Source organism: Diabrotica undecimpunctata, chromosome 2 (assembly GCF_040954645.1).
Source record: "Diabrotica undecimpunctata isolate CICGRU chromosome 2, icDiaUnde3, whole genome shotgun sequence".
NCBI lineage: Eukaryota > Metazoa > Arthropoda > Insecta > Coleoptera > Chrysomelidae > Diabrotica > Diabrotica undecimpunctata.
Window position 1 is genome coordinate 173,716,873 of NC_092804.1, and position 11,678 is coordinate 173,728,550.

The following is an 11,678-nucleotide window of genomic DNA, read 5'->3' on the forward strand; positions in this document are numbered from 1 at the left end:
AGGGAAAGACGGTATCATTTGAGAAAGTGCAGGCAGTTACAAAGCAAATAGCGACAGAAGATATACAAAATGTGCCAAAGAGAGCTGCTAAGTATGATAGTGAATCAAGTTCAAGTGATGGAGGTACATTTGAGGACTTGGTAACTAGAGAAGAAAAATTATTAAATGACCAAAAAATATATGACTTATTTGAAAATAACGAGATTAAAAAAGGAGACTTTGTTTTAGTGAAAGTGGCAGGGAAGAAATCTTTTGTTTATTATGTTGCCGAGATACTGAACAGTGGAATTAATAATGAACTTAGATATTTACGTAGAATTCTAGATTCCAATAAGTTTATAAACGACTTCCACTTGTACGTAAACTTCCACAACCGCACAAAATAAGCGGAACTGCACGTCACGATGCGCACCTGAAATTTAATGTTAAATTTAGCGGATATAATGTCAAATAAGTTTTTATTTACTAAATTAATCATTAGTTAATCATAATGTTCAGATTATTTTGAGATATTCAATAAAACATTTCAAGATTTGTTCTATTTTTTTTTATAACTGACCCAAGGTACAATATAATGCTGGTCCAAGGTACAATATATGCTGGTCCAAGGTACATTACCAGTTTGTACCTTGGGTCAACATGCAAGGGCCTGCTAAAATATATTTTTTAACTAACTACTAAGCTTAAAATGTGTCAATAAAAAGAAAGCATGTAGCCAAATAGACAAAGTAACTAATACATTGGATAAACTTTGCAAATATATAATTTTAGGATTTAGAAAAAAATAAAAACTAAAAATTGACCCAAGGTACAACACTCTCCCCTAATAATAATAACCTCGTAAGTAAAAATCAAATACTTGTGTTGAGAATACTTTTTATTTATTTGTTTAATTATTATTGTTGATAATAATGGTTGATAATATGTTGATATTGCCAAGGTATTCCTCCTTGTGGGGAAACAAAATATTCTTTAAGTTCATCATGTACGTGTTTGACATATTCCATGTAATTATGAGCTTGTCCTCTTACTAAGTCCAATATATTAGAATTTGGCATTACAATATGCCTCCATTTTCCATGGTTGTTCGGTTGTTCATCAGTATCAAAAGTACCTGGTGGTGCATAAGATCCAGTGCCACTTGTTATAAGAAAATTGTGTAATACACATATTGCGGATACTAAGATTGTTGTTTTTTGTGGAGATAGTTTCACTGGTTTTCTTAAAACGCGAAATCTATTGGCTATAATACCGAATGCATTTTCAACAAATGTGTCTAGCTCGTGACAAACGGTTATTTAAATGCGATTAGGTGCTGGTTGTCCATGAAACGGATAAGGCTTCAATAAATACTTTTTTAATGCAAAGGCGTCATCAGATACAACAACATAAGGTACATTTTTGGTACGTCCTGGTAAATGTTGAGCAGGTGGTAGATTGATTGAGTTGGTTGATAGAGCATGCGATAGTGAGCAACTATTAAATACACCTCCATCTAATATTTTTCCATTACAGCCAGTATCAACGTATATAAACTTATATGTATATTGCATCAACCAATGTCATTAACACTATGCTTTTAAATCCTTTGTAATTGTTATACACGCTGCTGCTATTTGCAGGTACTTTCGTAGCTATGTGTTTTCTATCTAACGCACCTACGCAGTGTGGAAAGTTCCAATAATGTTGAAATAACTTTGAGTGCCTGTCCAATTCTGCATGTGTTTGTGGAACCTAACAAAAATATAATAGATTGATATATGGTTGAATGCTCGAATAAATGAACTTTTATAAAATAAAGGCAGATATCGAGCACAGTTTTATTAATTAAATCTTGTCCAAGTACTTTTGTTCCCTAGAGCATCTTCAGGGGAATTTCGTCAATTTTGGGCTATCCAACAATTGCAGAATGTCATAAACATAAAATTAAACATAAATTTGAACATAACACTACACTAAACAAGGACAAAAGTCAACCGCTTTTGACCATCCCTCAGCGAGAGTCAGTAAATTCTTTTAACTGTAACTATTAACTTCACACTGCTACACATTTTCCCATAAAAAAGGACGAAGGACGAGGATATTACAAATTTGAAGAAAAATTTTGACTAACACTGTAAGCAACAACTGCAACCGACAGCCGCCTCATCGAGAGTATCGCAATTATCTTTCCGGAAAAACTTTCTCAGCCTCTAAATGGATGTTTATTTTATAAGCTGCAGTATCGAGCGGCTTTCGATCAAAGAAAAATATCAAAGAATATGCGTCCCTGATACAAACAAACTTAAAATGCTTTCATATCAACTCGCGACTCAAAAAGGATTGAAAATACTTTTTGGTATTTTAACACATACGAGGGGATTTCAATATATACAAAGGAATTTACAAATGCTACAGCATGTGAGTTAAAAAATCTGCAATTTCCATCAAACCAAACAAAACCAAAAAGAATTATTCAGAGAGTAATTCTAGAAATATCAGAAATTGATGATGTTAATACTGCAACTCCTGTTATATCAGTTCCATCAAGACCTTCATCGACAGCCTCTTTTTTCCAATTTCAATATTTGCTCACCACAAGAAGGTAATTTATCGTATATTTGTATGGTAAACATACTTACTTTGAGGTATTCATTTTTCAGAACTTCATACTACAACATTCTGGAATTACGCGGCCAATCGTACACACAGGAATCCTGATCAAGTACATCAGAGAGTGGTACGAGTCTTCTGAAATTCTTATTAACAATAATTATGTACCTTTCTATAAGTATAACTTTCTATAAGTATAAGTTGGACTGATATTTTATTATTATTTTCACCTACCTGTTGCCAAAAATCTCAGACTTACGCATACGAAATTATTAAGTTCTGTAGGATCCTCGTCTCTCAATTCAGTTAATAACGTTTCACAAAAACCATGTGTAGATCTTCTTAAAATCCAATATCTCACTCAAACATTTCTTTTTTTCTTCTCTTAGCTAGGTTAAACTAGTATCCCCTCTCGTAGTCTCATGAAAATTAAAACAGGCATTTCCCAAAGCTTGTCTTTTACAACCAAAGAGTTTTTAATACACTGCCATTCTTGTTTATTTTTATAAAGTTTGAAGTATGTAGAATAAAATGAATAAAGAATTTGAACCCAGCTCACTCGCCATTCTTTCTATCAAAAAATGCACTCAACTTTTCGACCTACAAAAAGACAAATTGTGTTAAGAGTTATTTCCATTTCCGCCCTTTTAGACCTCGGTTGAAGGCTTCAAAAGAGCTTTTGTTTAGTCAACCATTTGTTTTTATAAATTACATATTTCAAATGTTTCAAGGATTTTTTCATTGTCATAAGAGCCAGGACAGAGAAAAATGCAGATTGTGAAATTTACTGGGAATGTGTGTTGTTTGTTAGGACAGTATTGTTAGAAATAAAAAACTTTGGTGTTTTAAATTAGCAATGCTTGCTGAAAGGGCTGCAAATTTTACTCTTTTCACTAATATTTTTAGGTCAAATTTATTATTATTATTATAGTTTTTTATTATTTTATTTAACTACAAATTTACAGGCTAACCTATAAGAGATTTAAACAAGTGAAATTGTATTATACGCACAATTTGATTGGCCATCCAAAAATGTTTCTTATTTTCTTCCTTATATCCATGGTTTTGCCAGTTTGATTTGGAAAAACATATTTTACAATCTATTCATCCTTTATATACATTTCTAATTTAGTTGCGATATTCTAATCTAAAGGCCCGTTTTCACACTACCTCTTATTGTACGTTTTGTGGGTCATATAAAACGTACGACAAAATGTACGTTTTGTCCAGTGTATACACACTACGTTTTTCCTTCCGTTTTCTACCTCATTTTTAATTCAGAGTCTTGAGTTGTGTGAAGTTTGTTTAGTGTTTTTTTTTTATTATGGAGGAAACACGGTTGCTTTCTTTTATTTTTTCAACTATAAAGATACTACGACTAAGGAAAAAGGGGATGAAGAGGGAAAAGACAAGATTGTCAAGAGAGTGGGCTTCTAAAAAGAAGCCAGTATTCCCACGTCTCGTTACTAAAAGAGGCGAACCAGATGACTGGCGCAATTATTTGCGAATGGACACCTTAGCCTATTGTCAATTGCTAGAGTTGGTAACACCACACATATTGAAATAAGACACCTCATGAGAAAAGCCATTACACCCCATGAAAGACTTACAGCAACTCTCAGATATCTTACAACAGGACGCAGCGTCAAGGACTTGGAGTTCACAATCATAATATCGAAACCAGCGTTAAGCCAAATAATTCCTGAAACCTGTAATGTAATCTACTTGGCTTTAAAACATAACTACTTAAAAACTTTTATACAATTCAATAAATTCCCCGAGAAAATCGTGGGTGCATTGCCGCAAATCTGACATTATTAGGCTTTTTTTGGGAAAAATGAAACGAACTGCAGTGGAACTAGTCGTGGATCGACTAGTGGATCGGACGACTTGTCTGTACATGTATTTTCACGTAACGTTTTATCCTATCAGTTCTCGCAAAACTATGCTTCTCCCATCACTTCTACGATCTGACCTTGGATTTCATTTCGATTCGACAAGACGTACGTTTTGCTGTTTACATGCCACGTTTTATTGTATAGGATTTGTCCTATCCAACAAAACGTACAATAAGACGTAGCGTGAAAACCGGCCTTAAGGGTAATAATGTCTTTGACTAAAAGCATCTGAAAAAAATAATTATAGTGTTCGAGTTTTGGCCAAAAAGTTTCAAATAGAAAAAACTCGAGTTGGTGACATTTGAAGGAAAAAGGCCGATTTAAAAAAGTGGTATAGTAAAAGTGGAAATATTCAACAAAAAAAGTGGATTAAAACCAAAGGTGTTGCCATCAATACTATAGTGTACGATTGGTTTTGTAAAGTAACAACATTCCATTATCTGAAAGGATAATAAAAGAAATAGCTTTAGAGGCGGCGAAAGAACTCAATTTAAATTTTAAGCCTTCCAATGGTTGGCTCGACAAGTTTTGCTTAAGACATAACATTAAAGGCTAGGCTTATGCTTTCAATAAAGCATATAAAAACATAACTTCATACAAATTTTTAGCTTCCTAGGGCCCATAGAACCTCTTAAATCTATAAAAGAAGCTTTTTTCGACTTTATTTTTTTCTGGACGCAATTTTGCTTTAAAAAATCTGAAAAAATTCATGAAGATGTATCTGTCAAATACAAAATAGGCTGATTTTTTTCAAATTTTTATATTGAAAATTGAGCTCAGGAAAATTATCGAAATTTTCAATAATTTTTTAGGTTATGTTAATAATTTTTCGCTAACTTTTAAATAGTATTTTTTTATGTATTTTTTTTCATTCTTTTAAATGGCCAAGGCAGAGTTTTTAATTTCTGAGCGGAAAACATCGAAAAATAAAAAAAACCGTTTTTTTATTCATTTATTTGCACATAACCTCAAAACTCAATTGGTAATTCAACATTTTTCATCATTTTTTCTTCCACATTATCAAAATTCATTGTAAAAGTCCCCATTTAAGTCTTTCATAAAGATAAAATTCGAAAATACCACGTTTTTTATCCTTTTCGCACTTTAACAGTTAACTAATGTTCTTATTCTTCTTTTTGTTATTGTCTGCTGCTTCTAGCTTCCATTGCATTCCAAGAAGAAGAACCTAACTGCACATGCGTATGTACTAATAATTGGTACAGTGTTCCCAAACCTACCGATAAATCGGTAGATCTACCGATTTCGACGTATTTCTACCGATCTACCGACACAGGCTTAAATTCTACCGATTTTTATATTCAGATAGAAATTTTTACTTATTCTTAAATTTGAGAAGAAATATGTAAGAGACAAAACAATTTTTCTTCCGATACGTATAATTTGCATTGAGCATTTTTGTTTATTCACGAAAACGTGTGAAAACATTCATAAATTTATTCTTAAATGATACCTAAGCGGTACTTTACAAAGTACACGATGTCATAAAAGCTAATAATGCAATAAATAAATGAATCCAAATCCATTGTGTGTGATCCCGACCGCTTGGTTCTGGGAATTTGTCAAGTTAGGAACGGAACAACGCATAAATCTAAGCTTCCGAGTGCACCTCACGCAAAAACTCGGTAGTTTGTTTGTTTTTGTTGTATAATATTTCCTTGTTAAAAAGGTTTTATACTTGAGTTTTCGTTTCTCGGATAAGTATTCGATTCCTAGTCACAGACTCATTTAAAGATTTAAATTTCAGTCAGTTGAGGTTTGTGAAGTCTTAACTCGTAACGTCGTGTTATTGTATTAAATGTTTCATTTAGTTTGAGATTATATTATATAATTTGAGAATTTATGTATTATACCTAATATTTTAACAAGTGTTGAATGTTTTAGAGAAAAGTGTCTGATATTGTTTAAGATCTAATATCTTCTGTTACTTATTAAAATGTTTTTATTTATTTTACTGTTATTTCAATATTTCATTTAGTTTGAGATTATATGGTTTAAAATAAACATGACAAATAAAGTTTTTTAAGTCCTCTTTTTTTTTCTCTCGTCTACTTAGTAGAATCCAGACCTTAATATTTATGTAGTATATGTACCCAATATAAATGTGACAACTTCGTATTTCCCACTTCGTTACTGTTGGATGTTACTGCCAGCCAAGTGCCAACGTGCCAGCAGGGCCAACCTTCTCGTTTTAAGTTCAGTATCTGGGTTCTTTTTTTTTATTTTATTAGATTTAGATGAATAAACATATTTTATTTTTTCTTAAATAAACGAATTGCAAAACACTATGAAATTTAAACAAAATATTATATTTTGAAAAATCTACCGATTTTCTACCGATTTTTTTAACAAATTCTACCGATTTTATTTTTTTAAGTTTGGGAACACTGAATTGGTATCAAAATAGGATATGTTCTAATTTCTATAACATTTTTTTTTAACAGATTTTGTTTTCTGTTTTACATTATGACAAAACTTAATATACCATTTTCTTATATCATTTTATGTTATAGTCTAAAACAGAGTTTATAGACACAAGAATACCCCCATTTTACCTAAACATTCAACATTTTTTTAGGCGTTCATTCTCGAATTTAGTTGCTTTCAATATAAACAGTTTGTCCTATAATACTAGAAATTTGTCTTTTGTCAAGTTTAAGAGCAGTTGTTAGCTGAACGGTAATTTAAAAATTTAAGAATTGAAAAAATAAATAGTTTATAATTTATAAATTTAATATCTACTATTTTTATGTTCTATTGTAAAATACATATTTCATTATTGAAATATAATCTATCTCATCTATTTTGAGGGGTTATGTGGAAGAGCAGTTGTATGCCCTACTGATATAATATTTTATTGTAAAGGAAAATTAACGTGTTTGTTAATACAGACCTTATTATTATTATTATTAATAAACAGGTAAGTATGCTTATACTTAAAGAAAAAGCAGAAAAATAAAAAGATAATCTTTCAGACCAATTTATAAGTTTTGTTCCACGGTTATTAAAAGTTAAAAGTATTCTCGTTTTTTCTACATTAACTACCTTACTATGCCTTGTCGCTAAATTTTATTGTACATTTTCTCAACTTGTTTCATAATTAACGACATCAGATAACATAAATGCCCATCAGTGTTAAAACATTTTGATTATTAAAGGTCCAGCGAATTGGCTAAACCTCCAGGTATCCGGTTCCAATGACTAAAAGTAGGTAACCTAATTCCTTGCCACAACTAATTGAACAAATAAGCATTGTGATATAACACCGACTGAAATTCGAATACAGTACCGATTTCAGTGAACTATTTCTGTTTGTGAAAGGCAAGGGTATCAAAATACATTATTTGAGTATAAAAACTACTGTAAGCTAAGGATAAGTATCAGTTGGTTTGGTTTTAAAATAAAGAACAAACATGGTTTTTAAGGTAAGCGGGTTTTTGATTTTTACAGGTACAATTTTAAATAACTTTATCAATTAAACCAAATTTTACAAAACTGGATATAAGAGGAATGTTTGTGTTAACTAATCGATACATTGTTGTAATTAATTTTTATTGTCTTTTATTTCTTTTTTCTAGGACTAGCTTCTTTTTAATGCATTATGTTTAGTCTTCGTCTAAGCTGTTCCTGCGACTCTTAGCTCCTACTTTTATGTCTTTATTTTATGATCTGACAACCGCTTTTCATTTTTTTAGTTTGTCCTTCTTAGACCTCTATATTGTGGCAATCTGTTAACATCATTTCTCCAAAATCGCTTGCGTAATTTAGCACATATAATATCTCATTTACTCCTAGCTTTTTTGATAACCTGGATTCTTATTTTATCCCAGTTTTACTCCCGTTATGGCGCTTAATATTTTTTTTTTTTTTTTCGCTTGTATTTATTTGTCTTTTTCTTGTTGTTTTAGCTCTGAATTGTATAGTACACGTAAATGGAGGTCTTATGCCTGTTCTGTAGATTTTGATCTTGCTCTTTGGACTCGTCATTTAGTTTTTTCACTAATATTCTTAATGATTTGGTTCATTATACTCTTCTTCTTCTTCTTAGAATACCATGTCCGTTACACTGCGAGGCAATTATAGATATTATTTGAGCCACATTTTTAATTGCTTAAAATTATGGCTTTCACAGAATTATAAAAAAAAAGGGTGTGGCAGTCCAGTGGGACTGCCGGTAGGAGTTATACTTCTATACACGCATTCGCCGTTACAAATTTATATGGGAGTCAATCTGCACATCATTACATATGTAATGCTATAGGTAAGAGAGCAGAAAGAGAAAAAGAATTAGGTATACAGGTATATGGTGCATCGTTTGCTGTATATAAACATTTGACCTGTAATAGGAGTATAGTAAGTAAATGAAGGATTGAATCAATATTTTAATGAAAATATATATTTTTATTTTCATATATGTATAAAAGGAGTTGAATGCAAAAAAATTTTTTACACGTACTCTGCAGTAAGATTCATTGTTAATTTTGTTATTAAGATAAAAATACAATACAATACACTGCCACATAATTCAATATTATAATACAATACAAATTAAAATGCAATATTCATAAGTATTTAAAAATAACAATATACATAACTTACGCATATGTTTAATTTACCATGATAATAATATTAATAATAAAATATTAATATTAATAAATATTAAATATGTTTACAAAAGGAACATTTTTATTTTCGAGAGAGAAAGAAAGAAAAGATATCTTCTGTCTCTCTCTTACCTATATCTTACATATATGTAATGATTTTGCCGATTCAATCAATATATACGAATACACACAAATTTCCAACGTCGAACGCGCGTATAGAAGTACCTACAATCAAAAACGAAATAAAACCAACAACGAAAATTGATGAAATGAAATTCGGTCTGACAAATTACAACAAAAGTCCTCTGTATAATGGTTAACTAGCGAGCGAAACTCGCGAAAATGTATTTATCATTATAATCAATAACGGTTTAATCCCAATTAAAATAATATGTACGTTAAACATTCCATAAATTCTGAAAGAAATTATAAAATAATAAAACTTTATAAGAGAATGACTACATTTACTCTGTTTTATGGATGTAAAAGATGTACTTTGCTGTACTATATTATTAATTTTCCTGCTTTGGAAGTCCAAGTGTCTTGAAATTATTAATACTTCTTTTGCTTCTTCTATTGTTTTCTACATCTATGTTTTTGTCAATAAAAATATACAATAAAACGCTTACGTTATTCTTATAGGAAGTTTGTGTCATCGTCTTCTCGATTGCAATCTGTACAGCTACCAACCCAATAAATTATGCAGCCTACCAACAACATCCGAGCTCCGCAGTGGTAACGCAAGTAGTACAGCCTGCAGCTATAGTTCAACGTACAGCAGCAGTAGTCCAACCAACGCTAGTACAACCGGCCATAGTCCAACCAGCAGTAGCTTCAGTAAACGTTCCAGTAGTTCAAACACGAGTAGAACCTTACGATCCCAATCCACAATACAGTTATGCCTATTCAGTAAATGATCAAAACACAGGTATGTTTTATTATTCGAGTATATAGATCATTTCTTGTCTGTAACAAACAATTCTACTTGTTTGTTAAAGTAAATATAATAATGATGATTTTAAAATAACGTAAAAGCAATTTGAAAACTTAATAGGTAGAGGTAATGGATTTTGACAAGAGCTATGAGTCATGCCGATGCAGTACACAAGTTTATCTGTCATTTACAAGGTCATAGCTCTTGTAAAAATCCATTACCTATAGTATGCTACTTCTTACAATACAATACTACGATACCTAATCAAAGATAATAGGGAAGTACTATCCTGTAACTGTCTATTTTTACCCCTAGTTTTACCTACGGTGGTAATTGTATTGATATCATTATAGACAAATGACTTTTAAACGCGGATTAAGCAGTTTAGCGATCACCGGGAAGTAGCAGTGATCATCAACTGCCCCCAAACCAAAGAAATTTTAGGCTTATGAACCTTTTAGAAGACCTTGAGATATCCAAAAAGATGAAACTGAACCCTGATTGTTGCTTAAACACACAAATCAATCGTAATTGCAATAATTATAAACCTTTTTTTTTAATTATTGTGTGAGACTTTAGAAGAAGAAAAGTGAACTCATACAATCTTTAAACTGTCTTTATACCTTTATTTTAAAAAAAATTTAATTCATTACTAATTTATAACAATAATTTGTAATCAATCAAGTTATTCTGTATTGAAACAAGAAAAATTTCCAATTTTTACTTAAAATTTTTTCAACTTCAATCAAAAGATAAAAAAAATTTTTAACACTCAAGCATCATACTGAGAAACATCAAAATCTAGTTTCTTTTTCATACAAAGGGTTCTTTTTCTTTATACTATAGACTAATAAAGTTCCAAAATTTATTATTTTTATATATTTTCAGGAGACTCTAAGAGCCAACACGAAACAAGAAGCGGGGACGTAGTACGAGGCCAATACAGCCTAACGGATCCAGATGGCAGCCGTAGAACCGTCGACTACGCTGCTGATCCTCATAACGGATTCAACGCCATCGTTCAAAGAACTATCGCTCTCCGACCACACTAAATTTGCAGTCAGTACCATTTTCTTATGAGTTTACAATGATTTGGTCTTTCTAGCTTTCTGTGTTTGTAATATCGATGAATAGAAAATAAAGTTATTGTTTACATATTATAAAGGTTGAAATCAATTCTGCATCTCCAAAATAGTTTTTTTTTCTTTCCACGACGCCTTTCCCATTTCTATCCAACATGCTGAATATTAAGGGAGTAGACAGAGAAAACGAGGTATGTAATTAAATTTTATTAAGAAGTAATATCCCCAAGGAAGGTAAATTATGATTGTAATTATTATAACACTAATTTTGATAGACCATACAAAAAAAATATAAAATTAAAAAAGTAATTACCATCAATTTATATGTCAAAGAAATATGTGTCTTCTAGTTTAGTTTTTTTAAATTTAATTCTACTTCTGGGTTTATGTTCTTTTCGGCAAAAAAATTGTCATAGAAACTTGGTTTGTCACACCTTTTGAGGCAGTTTGGTTTTGGTTCAACTTTTATCCAAGGTTCTATTTTGGTTATTATTATTATTTTGGTTCCAAGTCATGGAATTTGCCCAGAAATAACATATTTGGTATCATC

General features: G+C 31.0%; 1 protein-coding gene across 1 annotated transcript; it reads left to right on the plus strand.

Annotated features, from left to right (window-relative positions):
* The first annotated feature begins 7,875 nt into the window (after positions 1 to 7,875).
* Positions 7,876 to 11,204, plus strand: LOC140433578 (larval cuticle protein A2B-like). Its single transcript, XM_072521561.1, has 3 exons — positions 7,876 to 7,933; positions 9,755 to 10,040; positions 10,935 to 11,204. The coding sequence occupies exons 1-3, from the start codon at positions 7,922 to 7,924 to the stop codon at positions 11,096 to 11,098; spliced, it is 462 nt and encodes a 153-aa protein (XP_072377662.1). The 5' UTR covers positions 7,876 to 7,921; the 3' UTR covers positions 11,099 to 11,204.
* The last annotated feature ends 474 nt before the right edge of the window (positions 11,205 to 11,678 follow it).